The sequence below is a fragment of the Manis javanica genome, chromosome 10, assembly GCF_040802235.1.
Source record: "Manis javanica isolate MJ-LG chromosome 10, MJ_LKY, whole genome shotgun sequence".
NCBI lineage: Eukaryota > Metazoa > Chordata > Mammalia > Pholidota > Manidae > Manis > Manis javanica.
In genome coordinates this window covers 18,048,173-18,067,061 of record NC_133165.1, presented here as the reverse complement: position 1 = coordinate 18,067,061, position 18,889 = coordinate 18,048,173, and the positions used below count along the sequence as shown (strand labels likewise).

Sequence of the window (18,889 nt, the reverse complement as noted above, 5' to 3'; positions counted from 1 at the left end):
TCATACTTAATTATTAGGAAACATATTATATAATAATCCATTCATAATTTTAGTTTTTACTACTTTCAGTAATCTTTATTTTTAAAGAACTCGTATCTCCATGTTTTTTAATCCCCCTCTTGAAATTCAGTAGAATATTACCACTTACAATGATCAGTAGTAAAATATATAGTAGAACAGTGTTAAAACACTGTAGTAATATAATAAAATATGAGGCAAATTGTAAATAAGAACTGTAGTATTCTTAGCTTAAAAGCCTATTATGATAAATACTGCTATAAAATGTTATTTTTATAAGGAGAGTAAAAATAAATGAAATAAAGGGAATCTTGTTCATTCGATTTCATCACAATCATTTGAAAAGTTTATTTTGGATGACATAAATTATTTGAAAATCAGTAGATGCGGCCAAGCTAGTTGCTTTCTGACACTGTTTAAATGATTTTAATATGAACTCTGTTAAACTGACTCTTGTGGATGGACACAAACAGAGATTCATGACAGTCATCGCTACACTATAAAAAATCATACTGCCCACTTGACTTGCATTAGCCATATTTCAAATATAACAAAAAATAATTGCAAAACCATATCCGAGAAACGTCAGCTTTTAGAGATGGTCCGGGATTCAGCAGCGTCGGCATCAGTGATCGAACCACCTGCTGACTGACTGCCGGCCACACCCGCCCGCCCTGACGCTGCGCGAGGCGCTTGGCTGCCTTCTGGGTTCTCAGCCACCCCCGCCAACCTGCGAAGGAACCGGCACTCGTGGAGGCCGCCTGGGGATGAGCCAGGCGCCTCGTGTCTGTTTGAATCCAGACCAAACCTTCCTAATAAATAAGTCTGACAAAATAAAGCCTGACATTCAAGTCTGGGTTTTCAACCCCTCCTCCTCCCGCTGCTCCTTTAATGTTTTGGTTCTTCGTCCTCCGTCTTCCCCGGACCATCACCGGCAGGAATATAAACTTTGGCTATGTTGGGAAAGGGTATAGGAATATAAAATAAATAGTGGTTTATAGATACATGGTTATTTTATACATTTGACAAATAACTGTTATATGTAACTTTAGCCTTACATATAAATAAATATTATTTAAATTTAGAATAGTTTTATAACTTAATAATAAAAGAGTTGTCACCTTGTTTTGTTTTCTAAAATAAACGGAAAACCAGGAATTTATCAAAGACCCACAGAGTATATCTTCAGGTCAGTGAATGCTGATGTAACTTTTTATAATTTGCTGTTTATAACACTTAAGATTGACTATTATAGCTTATTAATATTAAATATCATCTATAATTGACAGCAAATATTAAAGTGTTCATTATTCTCCAATTACCAAGTTAAAGTAGAATAGTAGAATTTTGAACAAAAAACAACTTTTCTGATAAAATCCTAATGAATTTTCCCTATCTATATCCATACCTATATATTCATATGTCTGTCTATTCACACATACAGCAAACGCACATGAATCTGGCATAACATGTTTATGTAAAGTATTCCTTCCTAGTGTGGAGATGTGTGTCTGTGTGTGTGTGTGTGTATAACGAGATATACACTCACATATATACATACACATACATATGCCAGTATGAAGCTAAACTCTTTATAAACATCTTTAATCTTCCCAGATTATGTAGGAACTGTTTTCATTCCCATTTCACAGAAAAGGAAGCTGAGGCCTCAGGAGAGTGAAAATTTACTCAATTTCTTTCAAAGTATAAATTGCATAAATAGAATACAAATACAGTTCTACTTGACTGGAAACTTTTAAGTATTATACTATACTGCTTAATTAATAAACTGTCTCCTTGCCTTAAACCACAGACCAACCAAACAAAAAAACAAACCGAAGAGTGAAACAAAATCACTGTCCCCTCCGTTTCTCCCTCCCCCACAACACAAACTAACTCGAGATGGGAAAGTGTATAGCTAAGCAATTCAGGGACATGAGGTACCTAATTAAGCCACACATCTCCTTCCTCCCCTCCCCACACACTTAACAAGTCATAAGTCAGAGGGCAGGGCCCAGAAATCTCCATGCTCAAGATCCCAGCTCACCTTAGGCTTACTATAGTTTTGCTATCTACTGCTCTAGTGAGTAGATAATTGCATTAGTTTCTGTGGCTGCTGTAAGAAATTATCACAAAATTTGTGGATTAAAAGAATAGAAATTTAAAACTCATAGTTCTAGAAGCCAGGGTCCTGTGCTCCCTCCATAGGCTGTAGGGAAATCTATTCCTTGCCTGTTCCAGCTTATGGTGGCTGCCAGCATTCCTCGGCTTGTGGCCACATCAAACCCTCTAAATGTTAATCTACCAGGATATAAAAATGGTTTGGATATTTGAGAAATAATTTGGAAGCATTTACATCTTATGAACTTAAAAAATATATAGAACAAGTGGATTTTGCATACTATTTCTGTCTTTGTCTTCACACTATACAATTTCATCAACATTTAACCAAATATTCATTGAGCACCTACTGTGTGCCAGGCACTGTGTCCTAGCCACTTGTCAGTCACATAGAGAGCTTTATTCAGAGGCTGGAAAAGTCTTCGTCAGAATTTCTAAATTACAGTGGTAGGGAGCATAGATGGAAGAAAGAGCAAGCAAGTTCATTGTAGAATGACAGGGTTAAGTTTAAATTCTAGCTCTGCTATTTATTAATTATGTTTATATAAAGTATATCATCTCTCTAGGCCTCTACTGAATGGGAAAAGAAATATCAAATTTCCTAGAATTTGCAGTGAAGATGGAAAGTATTTTGCATTTGGAGTAAATAATGTGCATGCTTAAACCCCTGTATTAACTTCCTGTACGGGGTTGAGAGCAGTGGAAGAAGTAGCTTCCAAGCCGTTTTCCCTCTTCTATTCTTGACATGTTATGTAGGTTTTGTCTTTTTATCTAGTATGTTATGAAGGTGATGTATTACAAATGCTATTTTTAATGAAATGCACTAAAATAGAATTTTTAAAAATCAGAGAGCATTGTCGATAGTATGAGTAAAAATTGATTTATGAAATGCTTATTACTAACTAGTAATAAATCTGTGTATGCCCAGACCCTTGGTAGGTCATGGAGGATGTCCCTCATCTAGCCTCTGTGTAGCTCTGTTGCCTTGTCACCAGCACTAGAATTCTCCAGATTTCAAGATTCTTGCTCCTGGAGTCGCTTCTGCCTGGTCGCTCCTCCTACATGGGCTCTTGAAACCAAATGAAGACTATAAACATTTGGAGTGGCCTATTTTCACATTGGTAAACATAGAAGTTGTAGAGAAAGATGTAATTCAGATTCAACTCTCAGTATTCTTGGCTATTCTGAATTCTTTGCAGGTCCCTTAACCTATGATATTTCTCAACCATGACCAGTTCGCATGGTGTTCCTTTCTTGGGTTCTCCTCACCTCATATCCTCTTGTTTGGTTAACCCTTGCTAGCCTTTCAGAAACTAGTTCAGACTTCCTCAGCGGAAAAATGTAGGCATTAATGACATGGGTTCTGGTCTTGACATTGCTCTCCAGGTGACCTTGAGCATGTCAGTTTAATTCTCTGATCAGCACCTTTCACATTGTAAAATGGTATAGTAATGGCAACTTATGAAGAAGATATTTTTGTCACTATGCAGATGTCTCAGTTACTGGTAAATTTCTCCTTTCTTAGTCTCTTCACCTCTGATCAGGATTAGACCCTACTGTGTGGTCCTCTCTGGGTTTCTCTGTCTGTGACGTTTGTCACATTACATTGGAATTCTCTCTCCCTCCTATAAAACTATGTATTTTCAAGGACTTGGATATGTCTCAGGGAGCAAATAATTGTTAAGTGAATGAATGAAAAGAAATAGCCTCAAAATTTAACCAATGCAAAAAAAATAGTACTTTTATAATTCTCCAGACAAATTTATAACTGATTATAATATTTAGCTGAAGTCTACATAACTCTTTTGATTCTGTGATAGGATGGGAGTTTGCTCAAAGTGAGCCATCTTATATATATTTTTTTTGACTGATACCACATGATACCACATTTATTTAATTTATATCATGGTGCTAGCAGTGCATATTTACAATGAAAAACAGTAAATACAGTTAACAAAAAAAATAGCACAAGTGTATTGCCTGAAGGTTTCAGTCCTGGCAATGTTCACTATGGATTCAGTGAGACCTAGAAATGACAGCGGAACATTCTTGGGGTAAAAGGGTTTATACCTGGCCTTACTCTTCCGGCGGTAGGTTGAGCACTAGAATCTGCAGGTCTATAATCCACCTCTGTCACTGCCTCTGCCCAGAGCACTGGGCAGAAATCTTTACATAGTGACTCAATCAATAATAGCTAATTGCCTATGGTTGTAGAAGCCTTAGCCTAGCAGCAGGCCAATTACATCATCAAGTAGTTTGTCAGGTGAGGATCCTGGCCATAGAAACTTCCATTTTCTCCACAAGTCACAAAAGAATCCACCATCCCAAGATAATGAAGGTTAAGTTGGGCGTATACTCTTCTAGACAGCCTCTGTGTCTGATTCACTCCCGCAGTGTCTAGGACTTCAGACATGCCCTAACCAGGATGCACTGTGACTGTAGAAAGAACTTGCCTTTGAAGTATTATGCTTACTAACCAGTTTATAATTATTTAACCTTTTATATTGTAATGGTTTTAAAATCCAAAAGGCAACAAAACCTTTTTAATACTGGGCCCAATTCAGCTCTGTAAACATAATTGCAGAAAGCAGACTGGCATGATCTACTCTCAGGCATCCTCGGGAGCATTTTGCTCTTGGTGGCTCTGTTCCCTGTCCCTCCTTCTGACACTGTCCAGCCTTATCAGAATCAGACTTAGCCTTTGAGTCTAAATGATGCTTCTATGAAGCTTCCCCAGATCTGCAGTGAAAATGAGTAAGTCCATCCTCTTCACTGTCATAGTGCTGTTTATGCTTCTTTTTGGGGATTCATCATGTTATTATGCCTGTGTTATGGAGATGTAGGAATCCTTTTTGTCTCTTCAGCTGTTTCACAAGCTCACAAAAGCAAAGCCCTTATAATTCATTTTTATATCCCTTCACCATCTAGCAGAGCTTTTTGCTTATAATAAACAGTAGTTCCTGAATGAATTAATCATTCATTGTTAAGTATTGTTGCCATGGTTTACATTAATCACAAAGTATAAGATTGATATTAATTATAACCAGCTATCTAGTATCAAGATACAATTTTCAGTAAATATCGGTACGTAAAAGTGAAAGAAACCGGTGAACAAACTATAACTGTTAGTATTGAGAAAGATGCCTCCGTTTAAACTTTCCAAAACAGGTTATACTGGTTTTGTAGTAAAAACACTGAAAGGCTGGATGTCATAAAACATGCAGCTTAAAATGTATGAGTTCAGTCAAGAGCCATCTTAGTTAAAAACACTATTTTTCTTGAATAGTGTATTCAACACTGAAATGAATAAATACAAATATTTTTAATACACACTCTAACTATGTTTAATAATGTCAAGAACACATATTGACCTTCAGTTTTAAAAAATGTGAATGTACAAATATACTAATGACTGTGTTGTTTTTCAAAAATGAAAATAACAAAAACTCTTCTTTCCCTCACTTGAAAGCCAATTTTGTGATTTAGTAGTAATAGACATGCTCATATTTAGAAGTTCATAAAGGTCAAGATAAATGTACAGTTATGAAATTAGGCAATCAAAGAAATTTCTATTTTGAAAATAAGCTCCCATTTTTCATGGGAGTTGTAGAAAATATTAGAAATAAGTCAATGCTCTTTAGAAAATAATGAGACAAATGACTATGTCTTGAAGTATGTATCTATATCACTAAATAAACTTCCAAACATAAAGTAAGTTTAATAAATATTTGAAAAATGAATAGATGAATGGTTTGATTTTATGAAATATAAACACAAGGAAATGGTAGTTGCTCCAATATACCAATATTAATCACACAGATAAAAACTACTCAGCTCTAAAAATATGAACCTACTTCTGTTGAACGTGTTTAATGTCTTTAAACATTAAAGCAGTAAACACACACAGCAATTTTCATATTTATTCTAGCAAAATTGTGTTTTTGTTTAGGCAATTTTGATAACATTAAGTATTTTCATAGAATCCAAAAGTCTCAAGGCTCAATGTGCACATATGTTTTGAAACTTTAAAAAATATTGACTGGATCCAGAATTTAGAAACTTTTTATTTATTTTCATTATACCATCAATATTTTTATAGTTACCTAGCCATGTTTAAGTCTAACAGGAAAAAGAAAAGCAACATAGGTGCTCCATGCCAATAAAATGCAAGCCACAAATAGAAGGACCCGAGAAATTGTGCATGACACAATCATACACAAGTAAAAGTCCTGGAGAGACTGTCCATGAGCTACATGTTACCTGAGCTAGGTGAGAAATGAGCCCACAGAACTGGCAATGGATTTCTTTGTATCACTGTTACAAAAGGATATATATAATTGTATCTTAATACACAGGAATAAAATGTAAAATACATGAGTTATATAGTATCACAGAACTCTTGGACTCCTCTCTCTTCAGTGCCATGTCTCCCCATTAGATTCCTTCCAATTATATCCAGACTCTAACCAGTTCTCAACTACTTCCCTGCCATAACCATTATCTGAAACACAGTCATCATTCACTTTACTTACTTACTTACACCAGCCACCCAACAGTTTCTGTACTTTTATCGTAGTCTGCCTTTAATCTCAACAAAACAAGGGGTTTATCATTTTATTTTTTATTTTTAATTGAAGCAAAACATATATAGAAGAGTATAAAGTACTTTAATAGCAATTGAGGTAAAACAAAAATGATAAGTGTGTAAAATACTCCAATATTACATATATATATATATAACTGATTGATTTTTTAAATATGCATATACCTGTACAAAAGGCTCTCTCAGCATGCCTGTTCCCCTTGTTGGCCTTCCTGGACTTCACCCTCTGAAGTTCATCACCATTCTAATTCCATTTTCATTGGTCACTTCTGCTGATCACATAAAAGTTGGGCATCACATAGAAAACCCTCTTTTTTTTTTCAATTTCTAAAGTTTCTTTCGTTTGGATTTTTGTTGATAATCTGAGGATCTTTGTTACTTTTTCTCTCTTTAGCTTTTATGACACCATTTTCTCCCAGCATTTCTCCTAATTCTCTGGCCATTTCTTCTTTTTTAATTTAATTAAAGTATCATTGATATACAATCTTCTGTTGGTTTCAAATATACAACACAGTGGTTCAACAGTTATCATGTTATTAAATCCTCACCCCCTCTAGTGCAGTTACTATTTATCAATATAGTAAGATATTACAGAATTATTGACTATATTCTCCATGCTGTATTGCCATTCCCATGACCACCTTATGTTGTGATTGTGAATTATTGTGCCCCTTTATCCCCTTCACCCTCCCCCCTCAACCATGCCAACCCCTCCCCCCTTGGTAACTATTGGTCCCTTCTCAGTTTCTATAAGTTCACTGCTATTTTGTTCCTTCTGCTTTGCTTTCTTTTTATACTCCACAAATAAGTGAAATCATTTGGTATTTGTCTTTCTCCACCTGACTTATTTCACTGAACATAATACCCATCCATCCATGTTGTTGCAAATGGCAGGATTTCTCTTTTTATAGCTGAATAGTATTCCACTGTGTATATATACCACATCTTCTTTATCCTTTCATCTACTGATGGTTGCTTCCACATCATAGCTATTGCAAACAGTGTAGTAATAAACATATGAGTGCATATATCTTTTCAAATCAGGGATTTTGTTCCCTTCAGGTAAATTCCTAAGAGTGGAATTACAGGGTCAAATGGTATTTCTGTTTTTAGCTTTTTGAGGAAACTACTGCTTTCCACAACAGTTGCACCAATTTACATTCCTATCAGTAGTGTAGGAGAGTTTCTGTTTCACCACATCCTCACCAGCATTTGTTATTTCTTGTCTGTTGGGTAGTGGCCATCCTAACTGGTTTGAAGTGAAATTTGAAAATAAATTAATGCTGCCCTAACCTGCAGAATTTCTGATTCCTACTGTCTGTGGTTAGGCACAGAGAAGTAGAATATTTTAAAAGATCCCAAACAGAATGTAACATGTAGACTCTGAACCAAATGATCTCTCTCATTCTAGTTCTTGCTCTCTCTCTCCTTTTTACCCCTATACTTCTTTTTTTCCGTAAGTACAGGGAGTGATTGGCCACCTCCTTCTGTTCCTCTTTTCTTCCCTAACTTCACACTGAGCACAAACACCATCTACATTTCTGAAACCACGTGAGTCAACAAAACATAGTTCCTGTCTTCCAGTCTCTTATAGTCTCAACAAACCCATATCTTCATAAAATATACCTGAATAAATAAATAAGCATAACTATAAATACTCAACAGACATCTCTACATACCCATAAACCAAATGGAGGGAGTGAGGGAGAGAGATCAAGAAAAGACTCTCACTTTGTCAAATAACCTAGTAATTTGGAAATAGTTTAAATTTGGTCAAATCACTGGTTGTTTAAAAAGGTCGACTCAATTATCAGTTCAGTTGCTTTCCTTTTCAAAATGATTTTGTATCTGGATAAATTAAAAAGGGCCAAAAAAGAAGAGGTAAAAATATTTTTCAGATATTAGATAGAACAACACAACTTGCAAGTCTATCATAGGAATTAGCTGTGTGGTTATATAAGCAATATTTTGTATATTGTTTTTGTGTTCAGTGACTGACTGGTGCAGTTAAATCCTTGCAGGGACCTTGCTTCTAAGGACAGTTTTCCACTTTCTTATTAGCCATTGAATATAGTTATCCCCCCAAAACGAGGCAGTAGATCTGGTTGTAGATGTGGCCACATCTGGTCTTGGGCACTGTTTTTCAAATTGTGGATTACCACCCGCTGATAGATCCTGAAATCTGTCCAGCAGATTTTAACAAATATTTAAAACAGATTAAACAGAGGACAAAAGGACTGCAGAGATTTGAGATTGATAAGAAAAAGCATCGTTCCATCAATCTTTTGTTCACATTGTATTTACTCACGCAAGTGTACATTGGTTTGTGCTAGTCATTGTATTTCTTGCTACAGCTGTAACTCACAAGTCACCATTTTAGAAAATAGTTTATTAAGGTGCATGAAGTTACTCTAATTCAAATTTGACCCAGATTATTAGGTGTTAAGGTACAATCTGAATTTTGATTGTTTATTTGGTATCTGATTCAAAAAAGATTTGAGACAAAATGAACCTGACATCAATGAACTGGATCAATATTATAACAAAATCACTTTCACCTGTTTGTAATTACCAAAAAATTTAGAGTTTTTTAGCTCAAAGAACAATTGTGGTTTAATATGACAAAAAAAAAAAAAAAAAAAGAAGCAACTGAAACAGTATTTAAAGGACTATTTAACTGGGAAATGTTAAAGAACAAACTATTTTTTTGGTGCAGGAATTATGAGAAACTAATCTCTAGAATTTATTGAAATAAAAATAATAATTAACCAAAATATTATGTGGTTAAAAGAACTTCTCAAATTATTTTAAAGAATGCCTCCAATGATGAAGCTAATTATATAATGACATTTAACATTTCTCAAAGCCATTTTCTTTCATTATAAATTTTTTGCCGTGTAAAATGTATAGCATAATACCAACAACCATGATGGAATTTATAGAAGGACTTGGAATTAAGTAGGAAAAGGATATTATTTTCTTAAGTTATGTTTATTATGCTGTTATAATGTTGGAAAATTAATTTTGGCCAATAAGCATGTATTATTGAATAAGTAAATAAATTTTAATAAACTAGCCTTTAATGGTCTTATTGGAAATTATGTACATATTCAAATACTTACAATGTTGCTATTACTTAACTACCATACTAATAATGGAGAATTGAATTGTTCATATCTCCAGTTGCTGATGCTCTTGATGTATGACTGTAAGGGAATATTACAAAAGGCTGAATGCTCCAGATAAACAGACACAAAAAGAATGTAGAGTGTATGTTCAATATCTGTTTTCTGTCCTTCATTAGGGTCCTTTTATTTTCTCTTTCTAATTTATGATTCATATGGAGAGAGAGAGAGTCATTTTTCTCTAATACTCACGCTAGGCATCAGTTTGTTTTTCATGCTATTTAAATGATAACCGAAAAAGCTATCTTACCAACTTAATTACTGATTCATGTGTTAGCCTTTGTGGGTCTTTCAGTGAACTAGTCTGATCATGTATCCTAAAAGTAACTAAACTTCAGGCAATAATAATCATTAACATTTTTGTAGTAAATTACATATGTCTGGGCCAGAAATCTTACTTTCTGTAAAAGGTAGGTCATTGCCAAGAAATTAATTACATCAGTACTATTCTGAAAAACATTTAAAAACATTCAATTCTTTGTCTTAATGCCATGATAATTACTTGGCATGTTCCTTTTATTTATTTCTAGTGGTCCTGAAAAAGAAAGCTTAAAGGAACACTTTGGAGGGGTGCAGTAGAATATCCAACTTGCTCATTTCTTTTCTTTCCTCCTCCTTTTTCCTTTATAATCTTATTTTCTAGTAGCAAAGCAAAATGTGAAGAAAGGAAAGACTGAACTATACTCAGTAACAGAGCCTTATTGGATGTTCAGGTGCTGATAGGCAAAGCAAAAAGATCTATTGGGCCATGCTGCATTCGGTCTTCAACTCGATCATTTTTTCAGTTAGAATCACTTCAGTAAAACTTACTTTGAAATGAATCAAGATAAAAATCATTTTTCCTCAAAGGAAATGCGTATGCCATGGCTGCAATGATTTTTAGGCAAAGAACATTTCACTGAATATTTTTACTTAAATTTAATTTTGTACATTTAAAAAGGAATGTAAATAGTTGTCCATTTCATAAGGACAGATTCTTGAATCCCTCTTTTTCTTTTATTTTCCTTGAGAGACATTTTGACCTTACTATGAAGTGAAACTAGAGACGACATTGGTAGAACTTTGAATGGCCTTATGCATAGCTTTTGATGGGAATGTAGTAAGACAGAAAATAGTACCTTGCCAAGTATTAACTTTAAATCTCCTATTTACTTTAGAATTTCAAGATTTATGAAATATCAGAAAAGTCAGAGATATGACTCATAAGGAACTAGGACTTTCTAGTTTCTTACACTCTTATAAAAAGGTCTTAGCTGTTTAGCTTTGCTGTAAGCATCATGAACAATACTGAATTAACATAAATTAGTCATTTGGTATTTTTGCCTATCACTCTAAATGGTTACAAGCTGGTTATCATATTGAAACTAACTATTTAAAAGCCATGGCATCACTCTTTTAAATTATAAAGGCAATACCTACTTTTACTCAGAGATTATTCAACTGTAGAAATACAAATGCAGTTTTTAAAATAAAGACTTGCTACGGTTTAAGATGAAAATAGGGATCATTTCTTTCATGCTGTATCAGCCTTTTGTCCATTTTATTTATCTTTTGGCATACTTACCAAATATTACTGGTCAAATCTCAATTATCCCATCCTAACATTTTAAGACTCAGACAAGCAACAGTCTCTTCCTTTATGGACGCTTTCGCTGAGACTCATTTGTGGAGCACGGAATCCAGTTTTATGTTAAGTAGGTGGGTTGCTAATCTGTAAGAATGCCATTCTTGATTAGGCCTTTATGAATTGTTTGTAAGGACCAAACTGTACAATGCAAGCTTTATATTCACTCTGCAATTAGCTGAAATAATTCTAGTTAAACTCTGGAAAAGATCTCTAGTATGAAATGAATGTAAAGTATTCATTCTTTCTTTATCTTTCTCTCTGGTTTCATTATTACTCTTATTTATTTGAAAATAACCTTCTAAGATGCCTTTTCACTGCTTTTCATGTTACAGATTGAAAATGTTGATGTCTGCCTTAGTTTTCTAGCAGCCAGAGGAGTAAATGTTCAAGGTTTATCTGCTGAAGGTAAGAAAAAAAAAAGTTGTTACAAATGGCACTTAAGTTTGTAAAAAAAAATGTTCATAATGCAAGAAATATAAGGTGGAGTACATAGTTCTTTAATACTATAAAGGAAGCCAGTAAAGCTTCCAAAAGAATAGATGCATGGTTATTAATATATGCTGTAATTATATAGATATGTTCCAAATTTTTGCCAAAGCTGCTTTTTTTATGACTGAGTATATGGGAGGGGCACTGATTAATAAGGCATCTTTATGTTATTACCAGTGTGTAGTATGTTTAAGGGTTTAAAGAGAGGGATGGATAGATAGATAGATCATGTTAGTTAATAGATGTACCTAAATACTGTTGAAAATAGTATAATTAATGTTCAAATGTTATTTGATTAATAACACTCCTATAATTCAATCAACTATGTGGTATTCCAAATATTTGCTATGTTTAAACAAATCATCTTAGTTCTTATATAATTAGCACTAGCCATATTTAACAGCTATTACATATAAAGGTTTTAAAATCATTAAAGGCTTAAAAGATAACTAAAATTGAAACATAGAAAAGTGGAAAAAGGCTTAACTAGTTCTGTCATTTTTTCTTTCTGAATCTTTTTCTTGCACATACATTTTCAGGGACACTTTTCAAGTACCATTAACAAAAACTTCCCTATAGCTAAGGTTATGAGATAACAAGTCCTTTGAGACCTATATCAGCAACTATTTTAATTAGAATAGATATATGTAATTAGAACCTGTCTCTCTATATATAAATTTTCTATTAGATACCACTAAACACTTTGAGAATTTAGATTGGTTAATGTTTCTACTATAATTAATTTACTCTGAAGAGCTTTCCCACAGATACTAGAAATAGCATACAATTCTAAGTTTTTAAAATTTTGCTCAGATTAAGAGAGGAATTGTGTGACTTCTGAAATATAATGGACATTTAGTAAAATTACTGTCTTTTCCCAATTTTCTTCTATAGTTTTAAGTTTTTAATTAATTTTATTCTTTTTATTTGTATGCTATGATGTATTATGTTATATTGCACACTTAATGGCCTAAAAGCTTACATTCAAACCTAACTGGTTGTTCTGTTAATTAGAATAAAATTTGATAAAATTCCCCAAGATAATATTTTACTTTTTAAGTGTTTAAAAACAGGCTTGAAATTACATCAGTTCATTTTTGTATATATTCCTTCTCATATGATATCCTTTATTAACTTAAACCTACTGGTCTTTATGAAAGTATATAAATGCTCAAAATTATACTTTAAGTTAATTAAACATGCATAGTAGTAAAACAGGAAAAAAACTAAAACCCCTAAATAAGATCATTCAGGTTTACAGGAGAAAATCAATACTTTCTCATGGTAAACTATTGATCAAGCCTACTCTTCTATATTATGACAACTGAGGACGGTTTGTGGGGAAGAAAAGAACAACTCAGAACCTCATTTTATATGAATAATTCCACTTCATGGTTTGTGTGATCATTAGATTTCTTGATCTCTAAAGAAATCTAATTAATTAAGAAATGAATGTTCCTAAACTCCAAAGAGGAAGCATAAAACCTTAACTTCTGAGAAGGACATATTTTATTGCCAATAGCAAGTTTGATTTAAAATTTGGTTACCAGTTGCATAACCTTATTGCAAGTTTTTCTTCTCTTTTCCTAATTTTTAAATTATAACTACAAGAGGAAAGGACAAGTTCAGATTGTAGCTTACTTTAATGCACTTGTTTTTTGTTCAATATTAGAAAAATTTGCATAGAAAGCCCATGTGTTAGAACCAGTATTTCCATTTTCATTGATTCAGTTATGTTACCTAAAGTCATGAGTATACTGATCTTTATTATTTATTAATATGTACCATGAATTAAAAATAAAAGAATCCAAGCATTTAAACACTGATAATCTGTGATGTAGTTGGCTATTTGGAGAATACACACACGGGTATGTACACACACATACAGACACACACAAATATATATTTCAATAAGTGGTGGGTGGGTGATTCAGAAGGAATGATGACTGCTGTCAACCCAGTTGTTCTGAGGTGCACCCACACCATCAGTATTTATAATGCGCGACAACCAACATTAAGTGGCTTTCTTTTTCCAGCTCAGAGCGGCCACTCTTACTAACTGCTGTGTGTATCAGTGAGGGATGCTGAGGGCTACATCAAATGGCTCACACAAGACAGAGAGCCCACCCATTTCCAGGAAGAAACTAACTCTATAGACAGTCATGGTTCAGGGTCAGCACAGAGCATCACTGGAGGGAGCTTTGTTCTCTGCCCCTCGCTCTCACCCTTAATCTCAAGCCATTTGGAGCTGTTCGCATGTTTCAGAGATTCAAACTTGCTTGAATATGTGACTGAGAGAATCAAGTTGCATTTCTATCTTTGTAGATTGAGTCTTAAGAGATTGGCATCTAGAATTTCATCTGTAAAAATAAATACACAAATAAAAGCCAAATTCATTTCATATGATACTGTTCTTATGTTTTCCCTTTGATACAGAAATAAGAAATGGAAACCTAAAAGCCATTCTAGGGCTGTTTTTCAGTTTGTCTCGCTACAAACAGCAGCAGTATTACCAGTCCCTGGTGGACCTTCAGCAGCGGGGCCCCGAAGCCGGTCAGGCCAAAACCCAGCAAGACATGCAGTCCAGGTAAGGAAGTGTGGCAGAGGACGTACTTAAGGTCAGTTACCCTACACGCAACTGGTTTGTAACCAATTACTGTGCGTGAGTTTGAGAAACGTACTTACGTAGGTGTGTCAACAAGACATGATTATTTGAATAACGTTTTGCAAGTAAAACCATTTTCCTTTTGGCTGGATGAGCAACATTTATCATTTTTTAGGTGAAATGTTTATGTTTGTTATCTAAAGACAACGTGGTTTTTATCAAAGTGTGTGAAATGTCTTTCATACAAGTAACATGGCATAGTTATTTCTTATGGCAAAGTTCGTTACTCAGAATGGGCTATTGAGTCCTAGTTTCTGGTTGTGTAGTTTATCTTTTGTTGGACCTTTTGACTCATTGAATCATCAAATCTGTCAAATATTTTACGTCTGTTAAGAATAGGAGTTTGAGTGTTGGAAACATTCTGTTTCTGATGTGAGATGGTGCGTGTGTGTATTTACATGCACACTCGCATGTGCTTGTCTGACTTGAGTCTCTCTGTGCCCGCAGACGCAGCCCGGGGCAGGGGGCTGACCAATCAGGGCGATTTCCTTCACTCTTCTCCTGCTAACTTCTCTCCAGTTGGAGATTATTACGAGCCAGAGTTTAACTGGAGGAGCAGAACAAGTACAAGATACATATTTAGACACTTATCGTAGAGAATTGATTTGTATGATTGTGGAATCTGTCTAAGCAAGTCTCAGATCCCGAGCACAGCCCGGCAGGAAGGATGGGCTGAAATGGCATGAGCCAGAGCTGCTATGCACAGGTGGAATTTCTGCTCCCAAAGAAGCCTCAGTTCTGCTTTTAAGATCTTGCAAGTAGCGAACACCCAGGTTATCTAGGATAATCTCTATTCGTTAAAGTTAACCACTATGGACTTCAACCACATCCACAAAATACTTAAACAGCAACACATAGATGAGTGTTTGACTGAGTAGGTGGGACTGAATAAACCTAGCCAACTTGGTGTGTCGAACAGTGATCACAGAATGAAATTAAGTTAACAAATTTCATGCAAACTGCTCATTTGTTCCTCATCGATGACCAAGGTAGCAGGTAGTTTCCTACATACATAGTTAGCTATGACTGTTTTTCTTAAGGAGGGAGAATGTCCAAAATGAAAATACTCTTCATCATCTTAAAAATATATACACATATTAAGCATATGAATATATTTAACTTTTTCCATTTTACAAGCCAAGCCTGAAACCTAATAATACTCAGTTCACCTTGAGTTTGTTTTTAATAGTTAGCATTGACTCAAAAGTTAAATTTCCAAAACACATTCACAAACTGCCCATCTCCTTACTTATTGCTGACTGTTCAATAGTTCATAAATCTTCTCTTGCATCAGTTAACCAGTTCTCACTCCCTATTAGGCAATATTTCTTTCTTTCATATAAACTATTCTCTTTGGCAGATTTTACTAATTATTATTAAATCAATAAAGAAAAGTCACATTTTACCAAAAATTTATAAAGTACACTATATCATTCAAGAAGCAAAAAGAGGTATTTTTCCTTACCCAATAATGCAGTATTCTTCTGTTCTTGAAGCTACTCTTGTCTTCTTGTGATGCCAAGTGAAATTGTGCAGGAGTCAAAGTAAAAACAAAATTCTCTACAGTCTGAGTTCTTTGGGTTTCTTTAAGGATAGAGGACAAAAAAGAAATATCTTTTATTTATGTCTTCTTTTTTATTTTTTTTGAGAAGTTGGAGAAAGAGATCTAGATTTTGAAAACTGCCAGAAACAATATTTCCTAGAGTTTGGTTTAAGCAAGAATAGTAGCTGAAAAAATACAGAAGTAAAGTGGTGTTGTGCCAAGCACGTTCGCTCTGGAAGTGATAGGCATTGTTGTTCGTCTCTGCTTTTCCTCACTGAGGCTCTTGCCCAGAATTTCTTGGTAGTTATGACCCTTTCGGGGAGTATTTTTTTTTCTTTTTGGATATGCATGGCTGTTATGAAACTGTATTACATTTTAAAATAAAAAGCCCTATATAGTAGGCCTGGTGATTGTATACCATTTTGGGAAGAGTTGTCATATTTCTTTTTCATTGAAAGTTTATGAAGAGTATTTTTTTCACCAGTGTCCTTTAAGACTGAGGTATATGTCTACATAACTTTTCTTCTGATAAAGTGGATCTAATTGCTTTTGTATTGACAATTTAATAAATTCAGAGTACTTGCTGTAGTAAATGTAATACTTGGGACTCTGATATAGAGGAACTCATAGCCTCAATTTTAATGGAAGTTATTGTATGTTTTGGAGAATGTCCTCTCTCAGATGTTAATACTTATTTGCATTTATAGATATTTAGTATAGTAAAACAGTCTATAAATTAGGATTTAATGTGAACTTGCATACAACAGTGTATTTAAGCATTTCAAAAGCCTATAGTGATAACATACATAGGAAAGGAATGTATAGTAGAACTGAGATAATGCAAAAACAGAAACAAAACAACCTGGTGACACATTTGTCTTCCTTTGCTTGAGATGTGAGTTATAAATCATGATTGTTGAAGTCTTTCTATTGATTCCAAAGCTCTTTCCAAGTAAATTTAGCTTAAAGACTGGTTGCTATATTACTCTGCATGTTTAGCTAGCAAGTATTCTTACATTTTTCTCTGTATACTGATAAAAAAATATTAAGGCACACTGTTCAGTTCAGTGAAAGTTTCTTGTTTTGTTTTCTTTGTTTATTTAAAATAAACTGCAAAAAATATTTTTCCACAATATTTATTTTGTATACTAAGAATTCCTAATTTAGTTTTGCTATTTTGAAATAGCTCCAAATGTTTTCCATCAGTTTGAACATCTTTCATTTAAACAGATTTTTTGATCTAAAGGTTAATGACTAAAGTATATAAGAGAGAAAATATGACATGGACCAAGAGGGACAGAGTGTAGGTGACACGGCTGGTCTCTCAGCTCCTCGTCCACTCTTGTGTATGCATTGGTGTGTGTGTGTGTATGCCCATACCTGTGAGCGTGCATGCACTGTGTGTGCAAGTGTGCATGTATGTGCATCCTGTTCAAGTAGCAACTAGTGCTCTAGTTTACAATAGCTTGCCTCCAGTATCAGACTGCCTGCACTTGGATGCCAGTCCCACCGCTTCCTATTGTGTGACCTTGGGAAACTTACCCAACCTCTCTGTGCTTCAGTGTTTTTACTTGTTAGAAGAGAATAAAAAATGGCACCGATCTTATTAAGTTGTTTTGAGGGTTCACTGGGTCAGTACATACAAAAAGCTCCAAATACACCTGGCACATGTCACTCCCCTGCTCAGAGTCTGCAGTGATTTTAAAGAGCCCAGGCTTGCTCCCACCTGAGGAGTGTGCTCCCACTGATTCCCAGGCCTGGAGTGCTCTTTCTCTGAGAGCTGCATGGCTAAATCTCTCACCTCCAAGTCAGCTGCTCGAGGGTTGCCTTCTCGTTGAAGGCAACCTTAACTACCCTTTTGGCACTGTAGGCTGCCTGTCTCTACTCCCCATGGTACTTTGCCATATTCTTCCTTTTTTTATAAGCTCTAACCTACAATTTACTTATTTATTATATTCTTTATTACTTCACTCTAAAAGGTAAGCACTGTGGGGACAGCAGTATTTTTATATTTTAATTACTGCTGTATTCCAAGTTATTAGCACAGAGCCTTATACATAGTAGATGCTCAACAATTATTTATGAAATAAGATAATGTAAGAATTCATGAATTTGTATTATAGCTGCTTCCAATTTTAAGTAGGAAGACATTCTAAGATTTACAGTTAAAATGGCAAGTGATTTAAAATGAAAATTATATATATATTTGTAAAACTGATATAATTAAGAAAATTAAACCTGTTCTTGATTTTTGGGTGGTCATGATGTTGTTTCAATTGCAAGATGGTACATAGTGGAGCCCACAGAGATTACTCAGATGCATGGAGCTATTGGCTTCTATCTTAACTGATTTTGTCTATTTATTATTGATATTGTGTTCCCTTTCGCTAATTCATTGTTGTCAGTATTGCCACCTCAGTGCATTACTGCTCCCTACTAATACATGATTTAGGTTCTGTGGGATAAGAGAGCAGATTACCAACAGTTTAGCATATTGGTACCATAAAAAGTAAATAGGTGATGAGTGAAATGCTTGGGCTATGGAAAGCTCCATATAGTGTAAGGCCATTTATCTTCATAACTCCTTCCTTCTCAGTCTTGTTTTGCTTAAACAAGCCAAATAAGATGCTGATCTAGT

At 34.5% G+C, this 18,889-nt stretch overlaps 1 protein-coding gene across 1 annotated transcript in view; it reads left to right on the top strand.

Annotated features, from left to right (window-relative positions):
- Positions 1 to 18,889, top strand: part of NAV3 (neuron navigator 3) — a 376,755-nt gene that overhangs the window by 130,265 nt on the left and 227,601 nt on the right. Inside the window, 2 exon segments of the mRNA XM_073214824.1 lie at positions 11,887 to 11,959; positions 14,480 to 14,630. Of these exon segments, the coding sequence (XP_073070925.1) occupies positions 11,887 to 11,959; positions 14,480 to 14,630 (224 nt within the window).